Raw genomic sequence first — 14,155 nt, forward strand, 5'->3', positions numbered from 1 at the left:
TGTTGTTTGTTTCAAGTCTTTATTCAAATTCTAATTAGTTAACCTATAGTGTAATATAGGTTTCCCTAGAAAAGTTTAGTGATTCATCACTTACATACAACACCCAGTGCTTATCACAACAAATGCCTCCCTTAATCCCAATCACCCTTTAGCCCTTCCCCCACCCACCTCCCTTCCAGTAAACCTCAGTTTGTTTTCTATAGTTTGAAAAGGCAAGGGGGTGGTTTGCTATTATCACAGTCAAATAGGAAAACTTCATTGTTCACATGGAGTAGAGTGCTCAGAAAGTGTTCTTTCATACAGTAATTTCCCAGGGCTGTAGCAACAAAATTCCATAGACTGGGGCGCCTGAGTGGGTTAAAGCCTCTGCCTTCAGCTCAGGTCATGAACCCAGGGTCCTGGGATGGAGCCCCACATCGGGCTCTCTGCTCTGCGGGGAGCCTGCTTTCTCCTCTCTCTCTGCCTGTGTCTCTGCCTGCTTGTGATCTCTGTCTGTCAAAAAAAAAAAAAAAAAAGTCCACAGACTGTGTAGTTTAAATAAGACAAACCTATTGTCTTACAGATCTGTAAGTTTTAAGTCTGAAACCAAGTCCTTGGCAGAGTTGGTTCCTTCTGAGGGTTGTGAGGGAGAATCTGTGCCATATTGATGAGGGAGCAGGAGGCTGGCTGAGGACAAAGCAAAAGCTGGCACCTTGTACCCCCTCTCCACCCGCTCCCCTCGGTAATATGTGTGACATTCCTCAGGCACCCCTGGCTGCCATAAAAGAGAAACAAATAGTTAACTTGCAGAGACCACAATCCTGCAAGACCTTGGTTCACAAATGTCCTAGAGATCTACAAACAAAGAAGTTACCTTATCAATAGCACAATTTCCGGAGACTAATAACTCAGTTCCTCAAGCCCTAATGTCATCCTCCCCTCCATAAACAAAACTGAAGTAGGCTGAGGCAGAAGGAAATGTAAATAAAGTTAAATCGCTTCTGAACCTAAATCTTACTAATAAAGACACTTGATAGCAGGATTGTGACATCCCACCAGGAATCTCCCAACTATCTTGATGTTAATGGCTTGCCAAAAGACAACATTGATCAAGCTGCAGGGCCTCTGGTATCCCTGCTCCTTATAGGCCCTCTTTAGCATATGAAAACTCCGTTAAAACCTCCCTTCCCCTCACCTTCCCCCGACCCCAGGGTTGCAAAACCTGGGATCCCTCACAACCCGGGCAGCCTCTCTTTCTGCCCATGGGTCCTGTCCCGGTGCTTTAATAAACCACTATTTTGCACCAAAGATGTCTCAAGAATTCTTTCTTGGTCATCGGCTCCAGATCTCACCCCACCGAACCTCACCTATGTTCTAGAACTTCATCAATATCACCTTCCTAACTTCTGTTATCTCGGGTGTTCCTTGACTCAGAGCAGGGTAACAACAATCTCTGGCTCTACTATAATACGGCTATCCTATTCCTAAGTGTGTCTGTACCCAAACTTCCCTTTTTCATAATGGTTATCAGTCACATTAGCACCTACAATAGTGACCTCATTTTCACTTGTTTAAATCTACAAAGACCATTCTTTCCCAATGATGTCACATACAACCAATGATATACTGGGTATTGGAACTTCAACATACCTTTTTTTAGAAGGGACACAATCAAACCTCAGTAAATGAGAATGATCAGCTTTAAAATAAATGCTACTCTCCTTCTACCTAAAAAAAAATCTTAAAAGAAATGTCAGAAAGAATCAAACTGTTTCCAAGTAGCTTAACTTGTGTCTCAGAACAAAAATCAAGAATATGTAAAGGGAAATTAAAAAAAAAAAAATCTAGCCCAAACAAGGTTAAATTTACAATGTCTGGTGTCCAGTGAAAATTACGAGTCATGAAAAAAATGCAGGAAAATATGAAACACACCAAGGAGAAAAATTAAACATTTGAAACCAATGCAGAGCTGACACAGATATTAGAATTAACAGACAAAAATATTAAAATAGGCATTATAATTATACTATATAACTACAAGAACCTAGAAGATTGAACATGCTAAGCAGAGAGTTGTAAGATATATGTGTGTGTGTGTGTATATATTCTTATAGATACATATCTATATCCTTATACATTTTATTCTCTGGAGATTGACTTCATTTATGGTATTTTGTTATTTTTATTTTGTTTTTGTGTCATTTAGCAATAGATTCTTGGTGCTGTCCTTAGTATGATCACAATGTTTTGTGTGTTCTCAGCACAGGGCTTCTGTTTGAGTAAATACACATAGTGTTATTCTTATATATTATGCATTATTATAATGAAGACATTTTCAGCAAAATGGATACTTGATAAAACTATGTGGAGAAAGTTATGATGCCATTTGCTGTCATCAAATTCTAGATAGTAGATAAAACTTCATGATATATGAATATGAGATGATATAGCTTCAATAAATCCATAGTAACTTCAGAGAAAATCACTCATCATATATTAACAAAATATATATTTGCTTTTTACATTATAAAATGATACTCATTTTAGAATATGTGGAAAAGAAAGATATTTAAACACAGTATAATTATATAAGTTGCATGTTTAGATTATTTTAATTTAATATTGTCCCATGAGAATTATTCATGCCATCACCATTTAATTTTCTTTAAAAAAAAAAACAAAACATTTTATTCATTTATTTACTTGGGAGAGAGAAAGTGCATGCAAGCAGGGCGTGGAGAGGATCAGAGGGAGAGGGACAAACAGAATCTGCACTGTGTATGGAGCCTGATGTGGGCTGGATCCCACCACCCTGAGATCATGACCTGAGTGGAAGTTAAGAGTCATATGCCCAACCAACTGAGCCATGCAGGTGCCCCCTATTTAATTTTCTTTAAAAACATGTTTCCAAATGGTTACATAATATTTCATTATGTAATCTATACTAAAATGTAAAATTTCTTTACTTTTGGAGATCTTGGAATTTTGGACAATGATTTCTCTTAAACAAGTACTTAAGTCTTTTTTTTTTTTTAAGTGTTTTATTTATTTATTTGACAGAGAGAGGGAAAGAGTACAAGCGGGGGAACAGCAGAGGGAGAGGGAGAAGCAGGTTCCCTGTTGAGAAGGAATCCTGAAGTGGGGCTCCATCCCAGGGTCCTGGGATCTTGACTTGAGCCAAAGGCAGATGCTTAACCATCTGAGCCACCCAGGTGCCCTAAGTCTCTTTATAGAATTATTATGAGATTGTGCAAAGCACCAAATGTACAAATCTATCAGTATAAAACAGCATATTGAAGACTATATATAATTACTGCATATTTTTAAAGCATTGACAAATACATTAGCAACATTTGTCTAGTTTATTTGGACAATGCATATTACAGAAAAGTCCCACATAGTAGAGATAATTTTAAGTGTTCATTAGATCAATACAGCTATGTTTAACACCATCTTCTAAAAGATAATGTCCTGATCATTTTCAACAAAAAAACACAAAACTTATTGCATGTGGAAGAAAATAAAAACTAAGGCTTTTAACCTATAACAAGATCTGAGAGCTTGATCTTAATTTCAGACGTACCATTTCCATTTTATGATGAATTGCTGGGCCATATTTAGACCATATAATTTGTCAGGGCAAGCTTTACTTGGGTCACCTATCCATCTCTACTAAGGAACAAAAGCATGCCTGGAGCTGTTTCTCACAAGGTATATAGTTCTGTCTTATGGCCTTGCTGCAGATAACAGGGGCCTGCACTGTGTCTCTCTTGTTTGCTATAGGTGCCATACTGCATCTTTTCCCACCACTGGGACCTATACATGATAGGGTCTGCTCAACTGTTTGGCCCGAGAGCCTGGGCTGTTTGCACTGTATCCTAAACCAGCTCCAGAGCTTTGTACTACTTTGGGACCAGCTCAAATTTGGCAGCCTTCCATTTGACCAAGTATATGGGCTAGGGCAGTATTCCTAGGTATATGATTTCAAGATGCGAAGAAGCCGACTAGCACCGGGCTTCCTTCTTTGTGCTAGGGGATGTAAGATGCAATAATTTGCCTCTTATTTTGGGGGGATATCTGGGCAAGCCCTAACAATTGCACTCTTAAATTTCACTAAACTGGCGTACCTCTGAATCTTCATAGGTCTTAACATTCAATTCATGAAGCATATATGTCTTACCAAGCTCTCTGACATAACTAGTCATCTCTTGCTTGTTCTGCCCAGTTGGTATGGTATCATCAATATAACTGATCAGTGGGATACCCTGACGATATTCAGGTGGTTCAGCTCTCTTTGTACTGTTTAGTGACGGAGGGCAGAGCATTAACACAGCTCTGAGAAATACTGTAAATATGCTGTGTTTGGCACAACAGCAGCAATTAGAGATGTTCCTTGACTAAGCCTATAGTAGTCTAAAATCATTCTTAAGGATCTATACAGTTTCTCCAGGGGCCAGACTGGCAAATTAAATGCAGTTATGATTGGGACCATCACCTCTTAATTCTTCATGTCATTAATAGCGGTGTTAATTTCTGCCATCCCACCCCCTTCTCTACCCCTGAGATGCAATATTCCTTTTTATTTACTATCTTGGCTGGGGGAGGGCAGTTTCATGGGTTTCCACTTGGGCTTACCTAATATGAGTACTCTTCCCTATAGGCTAAGGATGTGGGGAATTATTCTAATTGCAGAGTAGAAGAATTCAAATTTTACACTTGGGTGTTGTAGAAAAGAACATTGGGTCAGTCCTAGTTGTCCACTGTGACCTGGACTTTAGCCAGGACTCCCTTTATTACAGGGTTCCAATAAGCAACCACTTCATGCCATGATGATACCTTAATGTCTACTCACACCTCAGTTCTCCAACTGTTTCCATATTCCTCCTACCTCACTGTACAGTGACCTGAGTAAATGGCCATAGCTCCCTTTGAGGGAAGGACTGGGGGAATCATTACAGCCTGTAATTGCTGTGAGGCTCTTTCCTCCAGGGAGGAGGCCCCTTTGTTAATCAATGGGTTCCAGATTTGAAAACTGCCTCAGGGAAATGAACAAGAGCTCCTTACTTTTTATTGGGGGCAATTGCCCTCATCTCTCTGCTCCTGCATCTTTGCCTTTTTTGGTTATAGATGCTAAGCAGCGCTCTTCTTGACAGCTCATCCGCTTTGTCCCTAGGGATACTATGCTCTATTAACCATCTCCACAACTCCTTGAGGATAACATCCCCTTGGTGTGTCTCCACTGACCTTGCCTTGCCATTATTATAATTGCAGCCTCCTGCCTTCTGGTGATTAAATAGTGCCACCTGGCTTCTGCTGGTGGGGAGCATCTTCCCGGTGGAAGTTAATGAGCTCAGTCAGCTCTGTGACAGCTGATACTACCTTCAGCCCCAGCCTGCAGAAGCAAGCTGCCAGTGAACTTCTTAAAGATCTTCAGCTTTGTCACTGTAATGAGGTGCATCTCACCCCTCACCAGAGCATGCCTAAGGCCCCAGGTGAATGGTATGTCTTTGGATCCCTCCTATGGATGGGTCAGGTAAGTGTCCTTGCCTTTTACATATATTCATTCTAGCATATCCATTGTCCTGAGCCCCTTTATTCCTTTCTCTGATGTCATTTAACGTAACTCAGGCATTTCCACTTCACTGAGCACAGGCCTTGTTTTTTCCAAGACTCTGAAAATCACCCTAGTAGGGAATTTTCTTCATTCCCTGGGGTGTTAAACTCTGTGTCCCCAAAACAATGAGCCCACGTGAATTCTTTTTTGTCTGGTCCCACATTCTAGCCCCCTTAAGTAACTATCCTCAGATTCCAAACCTAGGAGTATTTTCTTGGCTCCTGCTTGTACAAACTAACAAATTCCTAAAACTCTTTGGTTATATAGTCCGCTTCATCACTTATGAGGCCCAGCACCTCTCCAGACAGGTTAGAAAGGGTGGTAGCACTGGAGGAAGCCAGAACAGGTATTAGGAGAAGCTCCTGAGGGGTTTCATCTGTTACATGGCAGGGGGCAGAGGGGTGGGAGGCTGACCTGTATCATCGTTCAGCGTGGTAGAAATGCTAGCTCTTCACAAGAGAAGGGTGGGCCATCTCTGAAACCTAGGGGAGTCTGAGGATTCTGCAGAGCCAACATCCCCAGGTGCATACATCCAAACCTCCTCATCTCACGTTGCAGGATCCCACATTTTCCCTAGCAAGGCTTCAACCTTTGCATGACACTTTGGCTGAGTCTATTAGCCAGAGTTCTCTAGGGGAACAGAACCAGTAGGACATATATCCATATCTTTCTATATGTATAGAGAAGTTTATTATGACAAAATTGATTTATGCAATTATGAAAGAAGAGAAGTCCCACCATCTGCTGTCTGCAGGCTGGAGACACAGGAAAGCCGGTTAATTTATTTTGAGTCCTGAGATCCAGGCAAGCCAATGATCTAGATTCCAGTACAGGCATGAAAGCATGGCACCAGGAAGCTGAGTACAGGGAATCAACATCTCAGCTGAAGCAATTAGGCAAGAAGGGGCAAAATACTCCTTCTTCCATCTTTTGTTCTGTTCAAGCCCTCAACAGATTGAATGATGCCCACCCACACTGGGAAGACAATCTAATTCAAATGCTAATTTCTTTCAGGAACATCCTCACAGACACACCCAGAAATAATATGTAATCTGTCGCTAATCTACCTGACACACAAAAGGAATCCTTCAAAATTGCATGAGTTGATTTGTGATAAATTCATCACATTTCATTGCTTATGCTGTTAACAGACTACACTCAGTCACCACAAATAATCAGCCCATTGCAATGTCTCCTAAACGTTCTCCCTAATTCCTCTTTTCCCCCAACCCCAATCTATTCTCAACTTAGAAGCCAGAAGGAATCTTGTGAAGTCAGATCATGTTCTTCTTCTATCAAATTTCCCCAATATTTTCTCATCTCAGTAGCCAAAATCTTACAATACTCTATGAGGACTTACACGATGTGGTTGTCCATTACATCTCTGAACTCATCTCTAGGATACTTTTTCTCACTCTGCTTCTGTTGCATTTTCTTCTTTGCATATTCTTGATAATGTCAGGCATCCACCTTAAGAATTAGCACCAGCTGTTTCCTCTGTTTGGAATATCCTCCCCCGACAAATCCACCAGGCTAATGCCCTTACTCCCTTCAAATATTTGCTCAAATGTCACCTTTCAAAGGGATAACCCTGACACTCCATTCAGAATTGCAACACTACTATCCTCATTAGCTTGTTTCATCTTTTTCCCATAAAACTTCTCATTCCTCTAACATATGACATATTATTAATCGATTATAACTATTCTTTATTTGCTGCCTACTCTCCAGAGAATATAAGCTCTAAAGATGACATTTAAAATGAAATGTGAATGACAAGAAGAAAATGCATTATAGGTACAAGTGCTAATGTTAAATCCTTAGAGAAAAATGGGCTAGATGTTTTTGAGGAACCAAAGAAGGTCAACATAATGGCAATTTAGTAGGACAAGTTTTGCTCAGGAGTGAGAGGGTTCCTAGAATGTGAGATGTTTTCAGGTTTAAGATCAGAACAGTCTCAGGCAGGCCTTGGTCTTGGTCACTGTGATAGGCAGAATTCTAAGATAATCCCCAAGAGTCTCACCCCATGGTATACACACACCTTTTCTCAATTATTCAGTCAAGCTCTAAAGTAGGTGCTGCTGTGAACTCCCTACTCAGTGGACTCTAAGGAAAGTACCTTAGATGGGCCTGACCTAGTTAGATGGGCCTTTAAAAAGAATCTAGAATGATTTCAAGAAGCGCACGCTTTCCTCTGAACCTGAAAGCAAGCAAGCAAGCCAGCAGCCATGTTATGAACTGCCTATGCAGAAGTCATGTGGATAGGAGCTGAGAGTGGCTTCTAGCAGCCGTGAGCAACACTATGTACCAGCCAGCTAGAAATGGGGAATTAAGTCCTAAAATCAAAGAGTCTAAATTCTGCCAACAATTTAAATGAATTTGATAGAGGGCTTAAACTCCAGATGAGAACACAGCCCTAGCTGACACATTGATTTCAGCCTTGTGAAGACCTGACCAGTGAGCCTGGTTATGCCATGCTGAGACCTCTGACCTACTGAATCTGTAAAGTAAGAAATGGATATTATTTTAAGTAGTTAAGTTTGTGATCACTTATTACACTGTAGTAGAAAACTAATACAGTGTCCTGAAGCAAGGAGGAGTTTTTAAGAGAAATTCAGAGGAAAGGCAGGCTCTAGATATTATAGCTTTTTGTTTTGCTTCATTTTTTAAGTCAGAGGAAGGAGTTTGATTTTATTCTCAGTGCTATGAGAAGATAAAAGATTATTTTAAAAAGAGAGGTGCAAGATGAAATATTTTTTCTGGCATGCCCATGACCCCTGGATCCTTAAAAATACCACTGATGTGGCTGACCCTGAATTTTCATCAAGTTTATCTGTCTCATTTCTGTAATACATATGTCTCAACAAAGCCCCTAGTAGGGGGTCAATGTGATGTTTTGTCCATGTAGTTCAGATCTCTTTGGACTATGTTATGACACACCACTTGGAAGTTGATGCAGCCCTGAGGTAAAACTGTAAATGTATTCTGTTGTCAGTTCCATGTGATTATGAAGTTTTAGAGAGACTCATTTACTGATAGTGTTATAGATAGCAAAGAATACATTCACCAAATCAGTGGTTATATGCCATGTCCAGAAGACTGCATAATCTACTCTAAAATATAGACTATACCTGGCAAGGTGGTTGCAGTTGGAGCTATTGCTTGGTGAAATTTGTTGTGGTCTATTTTAATTCTATAGTATCTTTCTAATTCATGTAAGGAATAGACTGGTGAACTAGAGGTGTGTAGGGACCTACACTCCAGAATTTTTAAAATCCTAAATGGTGACATGAATTTCCATCACTCTCCTCCTTCAAGGCAATACTGTTTTTGATATATTCTACTGGCTGAGGGTGGGTTTGGGCAGTTTCAGATGCTTGCCACTCACTTTCAGATGTCTGTTAATTGATCTCAGCTTTTTGTTATCTTCTTGCAAAACATACATTCTTGCAAAACATACATTCAATTTTATTTTTCTTAATTTTACTATTTTCTCCATATGTTTCAAATAACTGACAGATTGTGCATTCCTTTCCACTGACATATTATTCTGATCCACAAGTGAATATCTGAAAACTCAAACCAATACCTTGTGCCAGGGACTATCCTGTGCATACCTATCACAGGTGACGAGTCTTTGATGCCTGTTGGTGACAAATGATCCAGCTCTGAGACCCATCTGATTGCCTGCTTTCTTGGACCACTCTTATTATCAACTGTCACAGGTTGGATCTGTGGGAATCAGACTCTGAGATGAAGTTAAATGTGCAGATGTTTTCTAGGGAATGGTCCTAGAAATTAATACTTTTAGAAGCTGGGTAAAAGAAGGGTTGAGCAGAGGAAGAAGATGAGCAGTAACAAAGGTCTGAGAGCTTAACCCTACCCACTCAGAGCTCTGAAGATACAGAGGGCTCTTTAGCGCATCCATCAAAGTAGCTATCATTGATTACTGCATGTTACCGCTGAGTAAGTCCTCAGGAAGCAGAGCTTTGTTTGATCTTTACATCAGTCATTTTAAACGACTCAGCAGTTCAAATGGCTGCATATTTTTACTCTTGCCTCCAGCAGTCATTGGATGTAGTTCACTCTGGCAATAATGTGACCTGGGATAAGGCAGCTCTCCATAGCTGAGACAATCTGTAAAAGGGTTGAAAACTGAAGAATATCTACTGATAGCAGTCCTTGCAGCCAGGGCAACAAATTCTTCCATGAAATGGGATTTTGAAAGTATTTCTCTGTATCCATCAAAACAGCTGTCATTATCATAGCTTACCAATGAATACTGAGGTTTTTTTGTTTGTTTGTTTGTTTGTTTTGTTTTCCCCATCTTCATGAATCAGTCCTTTTAATGAACAATCAGTATAAAACAAAGAAGGGTTAACTTGGTGACCTTCAGGTCTTGGTCCAACTGGTACAGGTCTTGAGTTATGAGTAACCACACCTTGGTCATTACCAGAGGATCCAGCACTTCTGATCCTGATGTGAGGTGTGGTGATGTGTGCAAGGGATCTGTGTGACCTGTCACACTCATGGCAGTTTCTGATGATAGGCCTGAGTCTCAGGGGCAAGGGAGACTCTCACTTGAGGTGTCTGAGGACCAGAAGATTCTACCAAGTGCCTTCTACATAGAGTCTCCTCAGTCAGACTTGGCTTGGGGTCCAGGAGGCTGGGAGAGCAGCTCTTATGCTTTTTTGCCTTCTTAGTGTGCTTCTGCTGATTCTTGACAAACTTTGTCTTGAATATGAAGCTGAGGCTGCACTTGGGCCAATCAAAGGGCCACTTCCTGGTGTGGAGCTGCAGGTGGTTGATCAGGTATAGCACTTCTCACAATCAGGACGTTGGAGGAGACACTCACCTATATGCAGGGTGTGGAGGCTTTGGGGAGCCAGAAGCACACAAAGCTCTTCCTGTGCTCCTGGATACCAGTGGCGCTGGCCCCTGTCAAAATGTGTGGGTGCTTGGCCAGGTGCCCCACCCTGTGTGCAGTGCTTCCTACACTTCAGCAGCTGTAGGTGTGGGGGTAGGGGTTTCTCCAGGGGGGCTTCTGACTGAGGTAGTTACAACTGTGTGGCTTCTGAAAGTCTTATCAGCTAGGCTTTCTGGAGTCAGTGCCACAAGGAGGGTCTCTTTGGGTCCCAGGGTTCACTCTGGTAGCTCAGCTGTGGAGCTTGTCCTGGGGAAGAGGCATGTAGGGGGACAAGTGACTGTAGCCACTGTGTTCATGCACCTCATTGCCTGATTATCCTCTGACACAAAGTCTCACTACTCTCTACTCAGAAGTTCTTTTTCTTCTCAGAAAGTATGCACTTTGAGGGCTTGAGCTCTTGCTCACACCACTACCAGTATCTTTTAGCATATTAATCTCTACACGGAGTTCTCAATATTCTTGAACCTCTCTCCCCATAAAGAAAGGAAATAGCTTTCCCCCTAAAAGCCAGGTCTTTCCAAGTGGGAAAGCTGATGGATCTTCTTTAAGCCTTTAACATCTACCACAGCCCTCAACACATTGATTCTCTGAGTGTATAGGCACACATTTTAGCTCATACCTGTATAGTTGGGCATGTGTTCCTATGTGTACTTATGTGTGAGGTTAAGCGGGTGTTCCATCCAAAGCTCATTTTGACATCCTGGCCTTACCCCTCTATCAGTTAAACCAAATCTGCCTGGCTTCTCTCCCTGGCCCCTGGTGGATATTAGGCTCTTACATGATCTGGTTTTGCAAACTGCTCTCCTGCCATCTCCCCAGTATGTTCATATACCAGTGTATTCTCTCTTGTTTGTTGTAGAGCTAAAACTATTTGTGAGTTCAGTGCTTACTATTTTTTTTTTTTTAATTTTATTATGGCGGTTTGAAATCAAAGACTGACCAGATACCTGAGATATGTGTTCTCCAATATTTCATGTTAGTTATGAGTCCTAAAGATTTTCTGGTATGTAAGTAGGCTTGTTTGTCTGGAGTAAAGACAGGAACACTAGAGGGAACTATTGTCTGATTTCAAAGATTAGTATGTTAAAACTCTATTCATATACTAGCCATGAAAACGTATACAAGGCAAACTATTATTAATCTAAAATACATTTTGAGGATCTGTCATTTCACTGTGATGTTGGTAAAACTTTTAACCAAATGAGATGAATGGAAGAGTCTCTGTTCTGTGCTTGGATGTGATCTATTCTCTTTTCTCTGTCCACTTACTATTTTTACACTGTGCTAGTTTGTGCCAGAATGGGATATTCAGCGGATCAGATGTTTTATGCTAACTACAAAAGCTTATAATAACTACCTCAACATTAGATGAAAAGAACAGAATTTTTCTCACCTGAGTTTGTTATTCTAGTAACATTTATTCCTAATTTGCTAATGCAGGTATTTCTGATGGACTTTAAGAAGATCTATGGCCTATTCTTTGCAATTTCTCTTCTATTATGAAGTAGAAAAGAGTTCTCGGCATGGGGAAAAAAAAAACACTGAAGTTGTAATTATGAATCTCTATGTAAATAAGAGTTTTTTCCCTTGTTATTAAGTAGATTTGAAAAATAAGCATAATACTGATAAAGGGGTGCTCTACAATGATCAAAATAATCCACTATATATGAATAGCTATTGAACTGTAGGGAAGAATCCCCTGGAATGTTTATTTAAGATGACATATATTTTTTTTTCTTTTAATCTATTTCTCAAGACTCTAATTTAGTAGGATTGGGTGGGGTTTAAGAATTGGTGTTTTTATCAATCATGCAAGATAATTTTGAAGCAAGTGGTGAGCAGTCATCACTTGGAGAGTTATGATAAAAAGCTTTTATATACATAAATTGGTTGATATTGTTAGAAGAAAGGAATCTTGGCAAACAGCTGTGTATAACATCATAATCTCAAAGATGATAAACTAGAATCTCAGAGTCTTTCACCTTGAAGTCACTGCCAGAACCCAAGCCAATGCTCTTTCCATCATCACCTTGTAACTAGCATGTCATCAAATAAGACTCAAGGTTGGTTTGACAGAAATCAGATTCCAAAACATTACTGAATTCAGTAAATTTTACTGTGATTCTCATGGTAAAGTTGAATCCTTTGCACTTTGATTACTATGTGGTTGTATTGATATAAACAACATCAATTCTTAATTTTCTAAGAGATACTTTGATAGGCAGAGATATCATTACATGTCTCAGTGCTTTGCATGTAAAAAAAATCTTGTTGTATACATTCTTTAGTACCTCTTGGAGATGTGAATGGAAGTGCCTGACTTGCAACATGAAAGCTTGAGATAATATATAGATCTAAGACTCCAACCACATCAACCCAAATCTATTTGGATTGTATATATCCTCTCCAGAGATTCTAAAGAATTTTTAAAAGATGAAAAGACAATTTATCCCTCTTTTCAACTTATATCCTGGTAGATACTGTGGTTTCTTTGGATAGACACTGAAATATAGTTTTAACATATGGCCCATATGCGTTTCTAATTAAAATGTTCAATGTCAAGTACTAAAGAGTCTTCTTCCCATAAATTACTTTGCATTTTTCTTGGTTTTCCAAGCTGAGAATTTTTGGAAAATATCATTTGAGTATGTTCTTTCATTGGGGAATCATACTTTTGGCCCAAAGTTGTTCTTATTGATGTTAATTCTTGGCTTATACTAAAAGTAGGAAAGTCTAGTTTGCTCCGCAGTACTATTTATGAATCTGGGAGAAAAAAATGTAGGCAGTAAACCTTGCTGGCATGATAAAGTAGGGAACACAGTAAGCAGAACGCAGTAAAGCAATATAAAAAAGGCAAATTGGACTTTTTTATATTGCTTTTACAATTTAAAAAATTTCAGAATTTAAAAAATCATGAAATTATGATTTAGTGTTAAATCTGATTGTTGACTTCCCTAGTTACAATTTGATGTAAAATCTTATCATCCTTCTAATTTAGCTGTGAGTTCTCAACCTTTTATACCTTCTATCTTTTCAATCTGGCTACCTCCAAAGAAAACATACCAACAAAATTCTTATAACTATATAATTCTTTTAGAAAAGTACTCTTTTCTTTTTGTTGTTTACAACAATTTGTAGGGACATAAAAATTGCAGTGGTAAATTTGAGTGTAAATTGTAATGCAAATTCTTGGTAATCCTCAAACTTTTGTTTTCCTTAAGCAACTGTAGTCCACCAAAGTGAGAGAAGAATGGGAATGGAGCAAAGAGTGGCAAGGTTTAGGAATGTGGTAAAAGATAATCTGAAGCATGAAAATGCGGGAGCAAAGGCAGGGCAGTCAGGAAGGGGCAATGGCCCAAAGATGTAGTGAAAACTGTGTCTCATTCATTACTTATAGTAAAATTGAATTTGAAGTTTTAACTTTTTAGAGTTTGTTAATGTCTGCCAATCAAGAGTAACATTAAATTTTTCTCCTGCATCTGACTGAGAATATAGGTGCCTGTCTTAGCTTTGAATTTTGACAAACAGAAACTTGATTCTCTCTCCTCTTCACTTTGTCCTATCCTTTTTCAGGGGCCAGTTTAAATGACACTTCCTGAATTCCTAAAATAGGTAATGTTCCCCATTATATATAC

The 14,155-nt window shown here is 39.5% G+C and overlaps 1 protein-coding gene across 1 annotated transcript in view; it reads left to right on the plus strand.

The window, feature by feature from the left end:
* The first annotated feature begins 5,323 nt into the window (after nucleotides 1-5,323).
* The window catches only part of LOC123936863 (U1 small nuclear ribonucleoprotein A-like), a 113,304-nt gene continuing 104,472 nt past the window's right edge, over nucleotides 5,324-14,155 (plus strand). The window contains 4 exon segments of the mRNA XM_045997402.1: nucleotides 5,324-5,512; nucleotides 5,861-5,939; nucleotides 8,502-8,559; nucleotides 10,297-10,405. Coding sequence (XP_045853358.1) covers nucleotides 5,324-5,512; nucleotides 5,861-5,939; nucleotides 8,502-8,559; nucleotides 10,297-10,405 — 435 coding nt within the window.

The sequence above is a fragment of the Meles meles genome, chromosome 2 (genome assembly GCF_922984935.1).
Source record: "Meles meles chromosome 2, mMelMel3.1 paternal haplotype, whole genome shotgun sequence".
In the NCBI taxonomy this organism is placed as follows: domain Eukaryota; kingdom Metazoa; phylum Chordata; class Mammalia; order Carnivora; family Mustelidae; genus Meles; species Meles meles.